Consider the following 17013-nt stretch of genomic DNA (forward strand, 5'->3'; position numbering starts at 1 on the left):
CCTTAATGGTTAATCCCAGCACCTTAAATTGGCCCAGAGACAAATAGAAAGCCAATGTAACTGGCGCAGAATATGTGTATGATCCAAGTGCCTGGCTCCCAGAAGCATTCTAACTGCTTCATTCTGCACCAAGGGCAGTTTCTGAACGGTCTGTGGAGTCATCACTCTTAAAAGTTACACATGTCTAATTTGTTTAACCTCCATATCACAAAGCCTGAAGTATTTTTGTTTCAATAAACAGCTAGTCAGGAAAGGGTCCAGAAACTAGTTTCACAAAAACAGATTTTAAAAAATAGGGTGTCCAATACAGAGCTGCAATTCATCTGAAGCCAGAAAACCCAATTATCGATAGTTACAGTGTGGAACCGTAACTATTATTTTGCAAAACACACAATACTGGTCACGGAGTAGAAAATGAAAGGACAGAAGTACAACGATGGCCTCACCTTACTGATGCCTAATTCACTGATGTATTTCCACACCTCATGAGAGGATGCAAATGAGCTGTTCCTCTGTATCATGGGGTTCTGTTTGCTTTCTCGAGCTGCTTCAGCCTACAAAATAAGAGACAGAAACACGATGTGGTAGAAAGGAAGCCTACATTTGTGAAGAAAGGACAAAGTAAATGGACCCCAGTGCGATGGAGCCCTGGTGACTTCAGTGTTAGGGACAGGCGTCCCTCAGTGGTTAACTAGGTATTGTTTTATGTGCTGTGTCCCATACAACTGTGTGAGAGCCACTTGGAACCAAATAAACATGTGTGTATAGAAGTATGTGTATCTGTGCGTGTGTGTGTGTGTATCTATGTGCATGTGTATGTATATGTTTCTGTTTAAGTGTATATGTGTGTCTCTGTGTGAGTGTGTGTGTATACACTTGTCTTATGTGCGTATATGTGTGTGTGCATGTATGTTTGTATGTATATATGTGTGGTGTATATGCATACACATATGATGTGTGTGTATGCATATATTTGTGGGGGAATATATATGTGAGGGGCGTGTGCATATATATGTGTACATGGTGTATGTATGTCTATATGTGTGGGTCTATGTATGTGTGTGTATTTATGTATATTTGTGTGTGGGGTGTATATATGTGGTGTGTCTGTGTGTGTCCCTATGTCTGTCTATGTGTGTGTTTGTCTATGTTTGTGTGTTTCTATGTTTGTGATTGTATGTGGTGTGTATTTTTCTGTGTGTGCTTGTGTCTATGTGTGTCTATGTGAGTGTGCATGTGTGTATGCATAGGTTTGTATGTGTCAGGAATGAATCTGAGCATGTGGAGATAGCTAGCAGCTCAGATTCAGAATGGGAACAGCCATAACAGTGGGAGGCTCCCTCCCTAGTGAGCTCAGATATGGCAAGATCTTCTTCTCACGACCTTGGCACATAGTTGGCTTGGTCTGAAGGGACCCCCCTTTCCTCCCCCATGAGAACCCAAGTCTCAAGGGAGAATGAGAGTGAGGGGTGTGACTTGAGGGATGCTAGGGTCCGTCACAGAACAAAGCGGGAAAAGTTAGAGGTGGAGCTCAGACGTTCCTCCAGCCTGGCTATGCGTGGCAGCCTACGTAGGAGGGAGCAACTGTAAGGGAGGGGCATCCCCCCTAAGCTTAGTCTGGCCAGGAAGTTCTTGTTCAAACTGCCCGCACTTCTCTAACTTCCACTTCAGCTCCTCTATTGGTATTCATAATTGCGTGGAGTAACTGTTTCCTTTGTAGCCTGAGAGTTTCCTAGAATTTGCATTTGTAAAAAACCTGGTCATTAACTAATAAAGTAGTGAGCCTGAAACCTGGTATCTTGGGGTGTGTTGATTGTGAAGGGAGAGGGTGACAGTATGTGCATGTGTATGTATATGTGTGTGCAGTGTGTGGCTGTAAGTCTTTGTGTGGCTGTGTGTGTATAGATGTGTGTGTATGTATTTAAGTGTTTGTGTATATGTGGTGTGTACAGATGCATATAAGTATGCATATGTATGCATATGTGTGTGCATGCATTTATGTGTATATGTGCATACGCGCGTGTGTGTGTGTATGTATGTATACACACACACACACACACAGGGGTATGAGTGTGTGTCTGTGTCTGTGTCCATATGCGTATACAGAGAGTGAGAGAGTATATGTGTATAATTATATAATATAGCAGATGTAAAAGTCCTGGTATAGCCAGCTACACACCATTGCCACCCAGACATACCCAAACCATGCTCCAGTCATAATGGAACAAAGACCAGCAATGAAAACAAGAAATATACAAATATTCTGCTACTTCCAGGGCTGCCTTTTTAAGAAAAACAGATACTGGTCGTTCCTGCAGAATCTTCTCCAGAAGCTACTCCTGCCTGTTTCCCTGTTAATGCAACTTGCCAGCTAAGAAATAGTCAAAGAAAACTGGGTAAGCGCCCCTAAAGCACTCATCCCTTCTTTAAGTTCTTGATATTGCAACTTTGACATATCACAAAGAATCATGAACAAAACAACACAGTTGGTGGACTTACCTTACTCTGTAGGAACTTGAAACACTGTTGGTTTAGCACCTCTACGAATTCAGATTCAAAGTCTTGGTCACTGTACCAAGCTCCTCCGGTCACAGAGCGGTCAGGCTGGAGGTTGTACAACATATATACTTTCTTCTTGGAAGCCTATTGAATGAACGGCGCAGGTTTTGTTCTCGTTCGTTAGGAGAAAGTAGCATTGGTACTTACCATGAAGGCTTCTTCCTGCTGGTGTGCAGAAGGTGAGTGGGCTCTCTCTTCCCATCAGGCACAAGAGGCAGGGAAAACACATGCGACTTGTCGTTTTCGCTATTCTTCCTTTCCGAGAAAGCCCCTCCTACTCAGTTCCATTCTCTAGCCACGCTTATGGCTGACAATAACTAGTAACTGCCAGAACATCAGACACCGAGACACAGAGAATGTTTTTGGAAAGGTTTGTATTGTGGTCTGAAGTGAATTTATTTATGTCTATCAATGACAAAAGTTAGTATTAAGAGACAACCACTAAAATGCAAGGAAGAGCAGATCTGACACACTGCCAAGAATAAGTAATTCCTTTCTCTCTTGGTGTGGGAGAGAATTCAGAGTGGGAGACGAAAAAGCAGTGCAACAGCCTGGGTGGGATCATGGCTATTTCTCCTCATGCTGAGAGCACTTTCTGCAGCACTCTCCCGCCACAAGCAGCCTCTGCAGATGCATGGGTGCCCTGCTTGTAGTGTTCTGTGAATGTATTTGCAGAAAACCAAGCAGCAGTTCTGAGATTAGGGTGTTTCAAGATAGGGCTGCTGAGGTGGCAGCTGCCTCAGTGGAGTGTCCTGAATGTGCAAGAGGGCAGGGACATGCTATGCCTCACAAGTGCAATCAGGCATGGAACCACCGGCTCTGATGGAGGCGGATAGCGTTTTTTTCTCATGGAGGTGGGATGAAAGGAGACCAAGACATTGACTGCTTATCTAAAGGCGGGTGTGTGTTCGATGTATACCTTGAGTATTCTATGCATGTCTAAGTTGCACAAATATGCTCTGAAGAGTGACAAGGTTTGAAACTAAAGCAATGATGGACTCCTACAACCTGTGAAAAAGTGTGTTAACCTTTGGGATGAAGGACTGAGCCAGTCTGAGAGTCACTCAGTCCTTAGGAAAATGCAAAGCTGGTATTTTACCAAGCAAGCGTTATTATTCAATACTCTATATGCCTATATTATTGCAACTAAGCAAGTCAGTTTTGATTTTGAATGATAGAAGCCTTAGCAGCATCTATTTCAATGGTTCAAAAGAAGGCATCTGAAGAGCTTGCAGAGTTTTTAGCAGGAGAATCTGTGGACTGTGGGGAGGCCATGCTGAATCTGGGGTTTAGGCCAGCAGGCTTCGTTTGTTAGGAAGGAACTGCATTGAGAATAGGTGGATTATCTCTGAGAAAGTCTCCTTGGGCAGAAAGGTGCTGTAAGAAGTACTGATGCCTGCTCCTGCCTGAGCTTGTGAAGGACTCATCCCAAAGAATTATAGGAGGCCTGGTTCATGATAGTGCATCCACTCCTCCTGTTCCTTACATTAGGTATTTTCCAGTTTATTGGTGAGCTGAAGAAGTCTTTGCTTATTGGTCTGAAGTGTCTCGGAAGTGTTCTGCGCCTCCATTCCAAGAGATTGATCTCCTGGCGATGTAGCAAGTACCCTTTAGTGTTGTGTAGACCTGACATGATGAACTGCGATGGGTAGCAGGCTGGTCTCAGTCCAGTCTAGATGCAAAGTGCTGATCTTTATTTTATAACTTGGTTCTTGTTGCTGTTATTTTAAGTGGCTTATGCTGCTATTGTCGTTAATTGTATTCTACGTTTTTTTGCTATAGTTTTATCTTCTAATGACATTGAGAAGGTTTCACATTAAAAGGCAGTATAAACATATTTAAAATAATAAAACTGTGACCCAATTCCCTCTTGCATGTTAGCATGTTAGATGAAACATAGATGAAACAAGGATAGTTCGATCATGCAGAGCTCTAGCCAACTGATACTGTGTTTAGACTCTTGTGCTAGCCACAGCATCTGGATTATGAGGACCTTGGCCAGGAGAGGGGCTGGTCTCCTTTGGCAAGGTTGCTAGGGCTCTGCCACCAGCTGAAGGACTGTTTCTGAGTTCACTGGCCAGTGGTATTTTGTAATGTAGTTTCTTAAAGATGTCTTGAAAAAGAAGTAGGCACCACTAGAGACATCTGGAGTGAAGGCATGACCAGGGAACAATGTCTAAACAGGAGATCTTGAGACCCACAGTATGTGCAGAGTTCTCATGTCCACCTTCTTGGAACCAAGAACAGGCTTAAGGACCTCAGTGATTTCCTGGATTCATTCCTGTGATGGGAAAATGTAGTCTGTGTTGGTTTCTACTGTGTGGCCCCAGGTGACCTTTTTGAAGGCAATTTTTCTGACGATTGATTAAAAATCCATGAGTCTGCTGACAATGCAGAGTGTTGTGCAGGTCTAGTTGGGCTCTTTCTAAGGAGGGAGTCAAGACAAGGAGGTCTTGTCCAGGTAATGACAGATGTGTATTCTTTGCAGATAAAGAAGAAATACTAGTGAAGCCATAAGCTCTGTAAAGACACTTGGGGCCAGTAAGAGACTAAAGCAGAGAGCCCAGTATTGGAAATAGTGGTGCTGATAACAAAAATGGAGTTTAGAGGGTGAATGGGCATGTGAAGGTATGCCTCTATCAGATCTATGGTGGATCGGCAGCCGCCTAGCTGAAAGGCTTCCTTGATGGATGTTAGAATTTCCACCCAGAATATGTGGGAGATGATGAATTTGTTTAGATTTTAAAATCCAGAATAGCTCTCTAATCTTCTCCTTTTGGAGGGACAATGGCAAAAGCAGAGTAGAATCCTTTCTGTAAAAGGCACGTGCTCTATAGCTTCTGTCTAACTGATGTGATATTGCTTGACTGATAATCTGTTTTTGTGGACACCTTGATGTCAGAAATGGAAGAAACCTGTGATTTAATCTCTTCTGGAAATCTGGAGTCAGAATTCCTGGTGCCCCCCTCTCCTGGGGCCAAGTCTACCTGAGGAAGGAGCTGTGTTTCTGACATGAAATCTGGATCTGGGCCAGGAAACTTCATTTGATTTGAAATCTTTGGTGCAGAAGGATGACCTTTGGGGATAAACACAGTTGGATGAGCATCTACGAGGCATGTGTTCATCTCTTCATTTTAGACATTGCCACTGTCCTGCACTTGTCTTTAGTTTCTACTAAGATGTCTCTTTAGAGCATCTTCCTCCAAATGGCATGACCCTGTAAAGGGGACTGAGGCCAGGTTCAATCTGATTGCTGTATCACAGGGGTCCCCAACCTTTTTGGACCTGCAGGCACACTGCTGTGGGCATCACCACCAAATGTGGTGGATGAGGCTAGTCACATAATGGCTGCCACGGGGGCCTGGCTAGTCGAAAGACAAGTAATTCATTTAAGAAACCAAATACAAGCAGAGGAAGGATCTGAACTCCAAAGCCAATGCACATATTTGACCCCAAGAAGCACAACAAAATATTCATTTAAGGTTGCAATCATATGCATGCTTACATGGAGTTCAGTAGGAGTTACTTCTGAGTAGGCCTACTTTCCCCAGCCCCGAAGGCCCCCAGCCCCAAAAGAAAAAAAACGTTTTCCCTACCTCAACCCCAGGCTCAGCCACTCCATTTCCCACCTGGCACTCTCACCTCCTCCTCTGCCATCGGAGTCCCACCTGTGAAGTGCTGTGTGTGTGTGTGTGTGTGTGTGTGTGTGTGTGTGTGTGTGAAGAACGAGAGAAGGGGCTGGGAAGGGAGAGAAAAAGAGCGAGGCTGGAAGGGGGAAGACATAGTAAGAGAGAGGGGTAAGAGGGAGAGAAAGAGCAAGGCGAGGGACTGGGAAGGAGGGGCAAGTAGTGAGAGAAAGAGCAAGGACAGGGGCCAAGAGTGGGAGAAACACCAAGATAGCAGAAGACACCTTCTACCAAGGTGGTAGAAGAAACAGCAAGGGTAGAGGCTGGGGGGGAAGGAGGAATAGCAAGGCCAAGGGATATGGGGAGATATAGCGAGGCTAGAGGCTGGGAGTGGAGAGAGAGAGATCAAAGGGGAAAGATCTGCCTGGGCGGGAGAAGATTGGGTGGGGCCAGAAAGCAACTTCCTGCCTGCCAAACAGCTGATCAGAGGCAGGTTCAGGAACAGGAGGGAGAACCCGGCACCCTAATGTTTTTCAAGCTTTTTATTAAAAAATAAAATTTTGAAGGGGACAGGGAGTGAAGAGCTTCATGGGCGCTGTTGGAGGTCCCCACAGGTGTCACATTGGGAGCCCAGGCTGTAACTACATTCCAGTATTTGAGCCAATGGTGCATTGATACATCTGGCTCTGTTGCTCACTGGCTGAGAACTGAACCTAGAGTGGCATCTGTTATAAAAGCTGAGGCCTTAGAGAATTTTAAAATCGCTCTGTGGATTTTTATTGGGTTCTGTAGGAAGTCCTCCACCTAGAGAACAGATGCTCTGGCCAATTTTTATTATTATTTTTATTCAATGTGTTAGTCATCCTATAACAAGTAAAGACGACTTACATAAAAGCAGATAAAACACAAATCAACTCAAATAAAATCAGTACACAAAAGATGATGCTGAGAAAGCTCTAACTGCCAGTGCTGAGGCATTGTGGATTTTATGAAAAGTGATGTCTCTCTGTATCTCACTTGAATACCTGAGAGATTTATTTATTTGTTACATTTATATCCTACCTTTTCCTCTAAGGCACCCAAGGCAGTGTACATAATCTTCCTCTGCATTTTATCCTCACAACAACCCTGTGAGGTAGGTTAGGCTGAGATTCGGTAGCTGGCCTAAAGTCACCCAGTGAGCTTCATGGCCAAGTGGGGACTTGAACCCAGGTCTCCCAGTCCAACACTCTAACCACTACACCACACTGTATCTCCATCCATAGGAACTACTGCCCCTGAACTTAAAGCAGCCAATTGGGGTCTCTACTAGTGGTACCTTAAAGTCATCGCATGGCAGACTGGAAATAGCACGTAATATTTATGAGTAATACCATGAATTTTCGTCGACCAAGCTCTCTCGGGGTCATCTGTGTGGGGATGGCTGTGGAGAGAGATCACAGGGCTGTGCTGTTCTCTCCTTTGCTGCCCCCGCTTTCTGAGCTCCCTGAAAGACACTGAATCCCAGGCTCCCCATGTCAGATTGGGGATCAGGACCTGGCTCTTGGCACAGACTACAGCAATATGCAGTGCTCTTCACACAGCTTTTGCCACTTAGTTGGAGCCGTGACAAACCACAAGGAGAAAAGGAAGAAGCAGTTTTTTGTAGCAAAAGTTGGCCACATGTATTTCCCCCATCTCTTCAGCCTGACGGGAAGAAAAAGCCCACTCACTCTGCATACCCTCTCACACTAACAGAGAAAAAAATGGTCACAAAGCATGTTTACACTGCAAGGTGGCGTAAGCAGTTCTGTAATTCACTGGTCTTCTATTGATGGGTTGGGACCCACAAGTGGGTTGTGCTGTGACAGAAAGTGGGTCAGAGCAGTGGCATCAACACCATTTTTGTTTTGTTTTAGGGTTGAGGGGTTGTTTTAGAGAATGAAAGAGACAGATTGAGGATGACCAGCTATAAAGACAGATCGTCTGTATCTTTAACATGTAGGAGACAGAATTTTGGCAAACATTTTTCATACTCCTGAATGACAAATTGCTTCACCAGTATCTATGCTCCTTTGCAACTATTAAAATATACAGGAGCCCTGTTCTCTATTATATGTAAATATATAATCCTAAAGACAAAAGCAGAAAGGTGGTCCATGAGGAAAACAATCCAAAGTACACCGTTGGGCAATACCTTTATTAGGACCAACCAAAATGCCACAAACGATTGTGCAAATCTGAGATTTTGTTTTTCTCTTGTTTAGTAGTGCTGCTATCTTTTTTAAAAAAATCTGCCTTGGATTATTGTATTTAGCCATTCAGGGTGGAATTTAACACCAGAGGAAAGTGATTTGCATTCTGAGGGTTCCATTCCCTCCAACCACTAGGTAATACTACACAATTTGGCTTCAGCTGACTTTTTACTGGGTGCACCACCTAAAATTAGTTTCCAGCTTTGATAATATAAAGGCTATCATGTTTCTCTTTAGTTCTGCTCTCTGCATACCAGGAACCTCTGTGTTTCACCTAGAGAAAGACGCAGATTTGAGTTACAGGCAGCCACAGCTCAGTGTGACAGAGCACATGCCTCGCATGCAGAAGGTCTCAGATTTGATCCCCAGCTTCTCCAGGTAGGGCAAGGAAAGAACCCTGCCTGAAACGCTCAAGAGCCACTGCCAGTCAGCGTCAACAATACTGGGCTAGATGGACCAATGGTCAGTATAAGGCAGCTTCCTATGTTCCCAGAGACAGGAGTCAGCCATTGTTTCATTGTCCCAGAATGTTAGATGTAATCCAATACCTGCAACACCTGCCAGTGACTAATTCATTCTCTCTGCAATCTCCATTTTGAGGCTGGGTCTAAACTGCAGACCTCAGCATATGGCCTAATTTTGGACTTTTCTGTTCTTTCCTCATACCCAGCTTTTTACTGCCTAGCCTGATGAAGAGTTCTGGAGAACTCAAAACTTGCACAATCTTTTGTGCCGTTTTGGTTGATCCTAATAAAGGTATTGCCCAATTTAAACTTTAAAGTGACTACCAAATAACAGATTGTAGCTGAAGATGGGTCCTCGGTAGGAAAGGTTTGAAGACTAGTAATGTTAACATTTTTTTTCTAAAAAACAAACTGATGTTCTGAGTCCTCAGTTATTATATAATTAATGCTGTTACTAGAAGTGTTCTTTATTCTAGAAGCCTGGGACAAAGACAGACAAATCCTGCAGGTCACTCCTGAAGGAGCTTGGATTGACTGCAGCTCCCTAATAAGATTACAATCTGAGACAACTCCCAAATTTCTACCATATAATGGGCCAGTTCACACATAATGACAGCAAAGTGTGGGTCAATTAACCTACGATTTGCCATGGTGCATGCATATGCAAATCAGCCCGATCATAGGTTGCTCCATGATGTGTGAACTGTTGAGCTGTGCGCAGGTTGAACAACCAAAAGTTAACCTAACAACTAATTGTAGGTTAACTTTGGGTTGTTTAGTCCACGAACAAGCCAAAATGACTGGGTTTGCAAGTCACAGAGCAACCTACGATTGCACTAATTGGAGCTTGCATCTTCAAATCGGAAGTGGCTCATGCCCGGCACACACCACAAGAAATTGTAGGTTTATTAACCCAGGTTAACGCATGATTTGCTGCTGTTACATGTGTCTCAGGTCAATGTGTGAAACATCCCCTAGAAGAGTAATTCTCTGAGTTAGCTCACCAGCACACTCATCTGATGGTACAGTTACTTTTCAAAGACACTCAGATCCTATAATAAAAAGCCAGAGCTAATCCAATGTTTCTTTGCTCCTGCTCAACTCTCATAACAGACATTATAGATTGCATCATTCAGTTAGTTCAAAATTATGAGTTACTCACTGCTACAGACTTCACAGCTTTAATGAGTTTCTTGCTTTCCAAGTTCTTCAGGATCTTGTTGATCTCCGTTAAGGGAAGATTGCTTTTATACCTAATATCTCTGCTCCAAATACCTGTTTAAAGGTGGAAAATTTACTCAGTATGAATAAAGCATCATATAATTCTGATACAAAAGGTTTAAAGGGGTTGCTATTTTAATCCATAAGCAAGTTTCCTTTTCAGTTCAACAGGTGGTTATTGATTCTGATGGTCGGCTTTTGATTCTGGTTGTCCATATCAGCTTATTGCTATGATTAATGTGTATGAGCCTAATAATGATCCCCCAGTCATGTTTCATGAATGTTTTAGTAAATTGGTTGATATTGCATATGAGTATTTGATTGTGGGAGGGGACTTTAATGAGATTTTAGATCTACTGTTGGACAGGAGTACTCCTGCTTGCAAGATGCAAACTGTGGTGAGATCTACACTACAGGCCCACATGTCTGAATTTGATGCTTGGTGTATTTTGCATCCTGGAGAGAGATTTATTCCATCGGTTCATCATAATTGTTTTCGGCTAGATTATTTTTTGGTTCATTCATCTTTGTTACATCAAATTCATGCCTGTAAGGTTGATTTTTTGGTAGCTTTGGACCATGCCCCAACGTTGCATCTTCAGATGAGGTGTTTAAATTATACATCTCTACTGAGCTACTGGAGTACTTTGAAATCAGTGAGGGTATAGCTAGCTCTTGCACCACTGAGTGGGAAGCCTGTAAAGCTTTTATGCGGGCCCGAATAATTGCCTATGCGTCTCATAAGAAAAAAACCTAAAACAATGCAACAAACATATTTGAATAGTAACTTGAAAAGTCTAATATCCCAGTTTGCTGGTTGCCCCACCCCTTACAGAATGTTAAATAAGAGCTGAATAATAGTTTTATACTGCTTAAATTGATTTTATCTGTACACTGCCCAGAGATCTTAATGATATAGGGCAGGATACAAATGTTTTAAATAAATAAATAAAATAATATTCTATCTCAACAGGCAGTACTTGCTTTAACAGGTATGTTGGGAAAATGTCCAGGTGAGATTCTGGCGTATTGCCTCAAACAGCAAAAGCTTAGAAATTTTATTTCTGCTATAAAAGATGATAGCGATACGACACACACTTCTCCTGTGAATATAAATTTACAATTTTTAAAGTTTTATTCTGACTTGTATAATATCAGAGCGAGACGTGGGTGCTTTTTAAAAAATCTCCCAAGTTTGGATTCTTCACAACAGCAGTTTCTTTCGGCTCCCTTGCATATGGACAAAAAATATGAAAGCAATTATGAGTATGAATACTGAGAAATCACCAGGGCCAGTGACACAGTGTGATTTTATTTTTCCTATTTTTTCATGCTCTCTTCCCTATATCTCCTTACATCCACATAGATTTCCCTTAAATAGTTAAGTTTATATCTTCCCTTTAATATCTTCTCACTTTTATTAATTTCTCTCATTTCTTAAATCCACCTATACTTGATTTGTCAATAAAGATTGCTTCCTTCTATAACTTCTCTCCCTGCTCCTAGTAGATAACCTTGTAGACCTCAGACACCACAATGAACTCTTGTCCTCTTTTGAAATCTAACAAACATGGTGTGAATGAAATACAATGCAAACTCTGACCCCGAATGTAACATGAATTGTAAACATCCTGAATGCACCCTGTAACCCAAAACATTTAAGTGTCCATTGAGAACATCATGAAATGTGAAAAGGTTAACTTTTAACCATTCCATGTCATGTGCATATGAAGTATTCTAGCCCAGGTCAGGAAAGGGAGGTGTGAATGGAGAATTTATTAGCTTTATTGCAGAAAGGCCAAATGGGGTGCTCTCATATGTTTTGAAGCTTGCCAAAGTATCAGTTATGGAAGATGGAAATGGGCCAATAAAAGAGGAGGACGGCACATTATGACCACAGAAGCAACCTTGAGAAATGTTGGGGAGTCAGGAGGAGATCTCAATCTGTCTTCAACAAATGTCAATCCTGGAAATTGGGAACATGATGTATTATCAACAAAAAATATACTGAACCCCTCTTTGATCTCATGAGACCCACGAGGGAAAAGGGTATAAAACCCCTGAATCTGCCGGTGTTCAGGAGGGGCGTGGTTGCATCTGGATTGTTTGTATGTGCACATACCAACAGTACCATCGATCCACGGGACACGTATTAAGTGCTCTGGCCAAGTACTTGATAGCATGTGGTGAGTATGTGTTGGGTAGAATTCAGGGAAAGGATTTTACTGTCCAGGGCTTACATATGGTACAGTTATCTTTGTTCTGTCATACTTAACTGTTTGGGTTTTGGATATAAGACAGCAGGCTTAGGCTTGGCCTGGCTGACACTGTATCACCGTTGCCTCAGTGGGCCAGTTATGGTGTAGATCTGGAGCTGAGCAACAAACAGGGACTAACTGTATATCTAGTCATTTAATGCACCACATTTGGGTAACTAAGCTTTGACCAAGAAGGGTGCAACTTCTTGAGGATTGTTTTGTGTTAAGCTATTGCCTAAGAGGTGCGTAACCTCAGCCTCAGAGAGCCTGAAACTCTTTGAGATTTCTTTGTAATTAAGTTTGTACCTAGGAGGCGTGCAACCTCTTAAGCCTCAGAGAGCATGCAACTCCCTGGGGAGGTCCTACTTTTGCTTATTTCTTTTATTTCAATAAATCTCCTTTTCTTTCATCTACATTGATTGTGTGCATGTTCTTCTCCACCTCATAAGATCCCAAACCTCTCAGCTTGATCAACTGAGAGGGCCTGGATAAATTGAAATCCATATTTCACACCAGATGGATTTCCAACTGAACGGTATAAAACTTTTTCCAACCTGTTAATTCCAAAACTACATTGTCTCTCTAACCGTATTTTTGAATCTGGCTCTCTCCTTTCTTCATTAAATGGTGCTTGAATGTCTGTGATTTCTAAGCCTGGCAAAGATCATACTCATCGTGCTAATTTTTGACCTATTTCATTAATTAATGTAGATATTAAAATATTAACTGCTATTTTAGGTGATAAAACTTCTTGAAGTTTTTACGACATTGGTTCGAACAGATCAGGTAGGACTTATCAAACAGACAGAGGGCTGACAATTTGAGATTAGTCATAAATCTGATAGCTTTAAATAGTGACAGAAGGGACCAGGGTGCCATTGTTTCTTTGGATGCTGAAAAAGTCTTGGATCGAATTTATGGGCAATATATTTTTTCTACTCTGAGTAAATTTGGCATTCCTTAATTTTTGAAGTGGGTTAGAATATTATACTCATTTCCAACAGCTAGAGTTATTACTAACTGGGGTTTTCCAGCTTTTTTCCCACTTGGGAGAAGAACCAGGCAGGGATGTCATAAGTACATAAGAACAGCCCTGCTGGATCAGACCCAGGGTCCATCTAGTCCAGCATTCTGTTCACACAGTGGCCAAAGAGCTGTCAACTGAGAACCCACAAGCAGGACACAAGTCCACTTTCTCCTTTGATATTTGATTTATGTTTGGAACCTCTGGCTTGTGCTATTAGACAGAATAGTAGTATTCATGGATTTGTGCATGATTGTTTAGAATTTAAAATTATGATTGATGATCTTTTATTGCTTATTTCCGAACTCCAGTCATCTGTGCCAGCACTGATGCAGCTGATTAGTACATTTGGTAATTTGTCTGGTTACTCAGTTAATTGATCAAAATCCGAACGGATGCCAATTGGAGATCCTATATTTTGTAGTGCATTATCTGATTGGAAAGTTAGATGGTGCCTGGATGTTATTACTCATCTCAGAATACTTATTCCCAGAGACATATCTCAAATGATTAAGCTTAATTTGAATAAATTGATAAATTAGATTTCTCAGGATTTAGATAGATGGGTATCTTTAAGATAGAGTTTGTGGGGTAAGGTAAGTATACTTAAGATGAATGCTATACCTTAGATTGTTTATGTTATATGTGGGATTCCCTTACCTATACCTGGCAAATATTTTCAGAAAATCAATGCCGGGGGGAGGGGGTTTACTCTCCACCAAAATTATCTCTGAAAAGGATGCAACTTCCAATTAAAAGAAGGTGAATTTGGTTTTCTGGATCTTGCTTTATATCATCAGGTGCATCTGCTGACTCATACTGAATTTTGGTGTTTCCTGTCTTGGTCACTTTTGGAATCTTCGTGTCTGGTTCCACTCTAAATGGATGGCATTAGGTTCTAAACATACAAGAACGTATAGGGTTGTACACCGCCCTGACATCTTAATGATACAGGGCAGGATACAAATGTTTTAAATTAAAAAAGTAAATAAATAGAGTTCTACCTACATTTCCTACAATTAGAGCTGTATGGCGTTTAATGTCACATCAATTACATTCTAATCCATTTTCTCATGCTAAATTGATGTTATGCAGCAATCCAGATCTAAAAATTGGTAAGAAAATGTTTTTGTGGCAGACATGGACAGATAAGGTGATTTTTACTTTAGATCAACTGGTGGGTGCCGATTATGAATTTGTCATTTTCTATCCTGTGTGCCAAATATGACTTGCCAGCTATGGCTGAATGGCAATGCTTGCAATTACAGCATTTGTTAGTACCTAGGTTTGGCCCGGCCACTTTTAGAGCATCGAGTCTCCATCATTATTGGATACATTTATTGAGACTGGTGAGGTAAAGCAACCCACAATCCATGTCTATAAACACTTCCTAGTGATGAATAAATACAGGGTTTTAAGCAGGAATGGAACAGGGAATTGGATTATCCCATTCTGTCTAATTAGTGGATCATCTATACCTGTTGCATCTATGGATCTTAGGCTGCATCTTATTCAGGAAAAACTTTTGTTTTGTGCCTACTGAACACTGCAATGTCTCTTTAATAAGGGATTGTCTAATTCAGCTAATTGCTGGTGGTGCAATGCAGCTAATGCTTCTTTGAAACATGTTTTGGCAACGTCAAGTAGTTGCTTCTTTTTGGGTGGTGGTTATTATACAGATACATGCTGTACTAGATTTACATTTTGTATTATTCTCTGATGTACATGCTCTTTTAAATTATTTAGCTGCTTCATGGAATTATTTTAAATTATTTACCTGCTTCATGTCAACGCAAATGGATTCTCCATACCCTCTTGACAGCTAAATGATTGATATTACAACACTGAAAAGATAAACACTCACCTCCTATAATGCAATGTATTGAGGACCTTATAACACCTTCAACATTTGAATGGGTGGCGTAGAGATGCCACCTTCAAATGGATACTTATTTGGATATCTGGTCCACTTTTGTTGAAGCCTGTGTATAATTGCTAGTAAGTTGCATTTTCATATATGTGCATTTCATATGTATTCACTGCTATGGATATATTCAAATGTATGTATGCGTGTTAAAAAAAACACTCAAAACAAGAAATTTGACAAAAATATTTCTGTTACAATGTGGTTCCATGTGTGGAACCTCTGGATCATGATCCTTCTCCCCACCCCCAACATTTTCCCTCTTCTATTAAAAAAAAAAAGCCTACAGAAGGCCCCTGTCCAAAACCAGCTAATCCAAAGCTGCTGAAATAAGTCACACAGAGATTTGAACTTCTTACAAATACTGCTTTAAAATACCAAGATACTTGACAAAATGCTTCTGTCTTACTAACAGAGGGGTTATGAACAGATTTCCTACTCGCACTTACACCAAACAAATGGAACAGACGAGCTGTGGGGTTTAACAACATGACTAATTGAGGGGATTCACTCCTCTTTCTTAAGGACTATTGGCCAGGAACTCTTCAGTGCATGCACTGCTGCACAGCTGAACTGACTTTCAGAGCTTGTAGCAGGGTCCACTAGCTTTCCCAAGTGTTTTTGGATAGGGCTATTTATATGATTTTGCAAGATCTACATTCTGTTCTAAAATCATCAGTATTTAATATGTAAGCTACACATGATCTATAACAATGGTAGGCAACTGCTCCGCAATCTGTGCTAGATACGGAGCGGTATATAAATACTGTAAATAAACAATAAAATAAATATACTGGTGGCTATAGGCCAAACCTGATAAACCATTTCTTTCTAGAGCAGGGGCGTGAAAACTCTGACCCTCCAGATGTCATTCAACTCCCATCAGCCCAACAGCATAGGGATGATGGAAGCTCTAGTGCAACAACATCTGGAGAGCCACAGGTTCCCCACCTGTTCTAGAGGATGAGAAGAACTCTCTTAGCTCTAGGAAACACCCTCACAGTTGAGGAAAGGGACCTTGCCAAAACACATGGGTAGCACCACCTGTTGTCTATAGTCTCCCACTCTATTTCAGAAGAAGGCAAAACACTGGTCCGGAGTTTGCAGGAATTGACTTGGTTGCTCAGTTGTGTTCTGCCTTTGGTATACAGGCCGCTCTCCCAACCACTTGTCTACAAGGTCCACCACCTCTGTAAGAAATAGCGCTCTTATCCCTGACCACACCACTAAGCAAATCAAAGATGCTTGCTCCGCAAATGTGGATTGGCACCAATTCAAATACAAAATTTTAGGAGCAAGGGACCACAGGATCTCTTTTCCTCATTGCAAAGGTGGATAGAAGGACTGACACATCAGAAGGAAGGAGTCACAGGACTATGCCAGTTCAGGAAGAGTGCCATTTTCAGGAACATGACAATATGGTAATCTGTCAGCCCTGATTGGGGAAGTTATCTTAAAGAACCATGACATTTGGACAGTCTTCAAATCAAGACAAAGGGAAATGAGATCTGCATTTCATTGACAAAAAATTTGGTGCTGGATATTTTTCACATTTCATCAAACACAAAATACCTTGGGCAAGTTTTTTTTTCCAGTGTCACTTCTCCAAGTAAAATAAAACTTAAAGTACCTTTGGAACTGGCACTGTGTTCAAGAATTAAAGAGCTACAGTACAGTACTTCACAAAGGCTACAGTGAGGTAA

The 17013-nt window shown here is 41.6% G+C and overlaps 1 protein-coding gene across 2 annotated transcripts in view; it reads right to left on the reverse strand.

Moving 5' to 3' along the window:
- Window positions 1–17013, reverse strand: part of POLR3F (RNA polymerase III subunit F) — a 37200-nt gene that overhangs the window by 14290 nt on the left and 5897 nt on the right. For both annotated transcript variants that reach the window (XM_084854791.1, XM_084854790.1), the window contains exons 5-7: window positions 10046–10158; window positions 2500–2643; window positions 447–554 (exon numbers count right to left, since the gene is read on the reverse strand). In XM_084854791.1, the coding sequence (XP_084710917.1) occupies window positions 447–554; window positions 2500–2643; window positions 10046–10158 (365 nt within the window). The remainder of the gene's footprint in view (window positions 1–446; window positions 555–2499; window positions 2644–10045; window positions 10159–17013) is intronic.

The sequence above is a fragment of the Heloderma suspectum genome, chromosome 4 (genome assembly GCF_057233095.1).
Source record: "Heloderma suspectum isolate Gila_16-S chromosome 4, 16-S_ref, whole genome shotgun sequence".
Classification (NCBI taxonomy): domain Eukaryota; kingdom Metazoa; phylum Chordata; class Lepidosauria; order Squamata; family Helodermatidae; genus Heloderma; species Heloderma suspectum.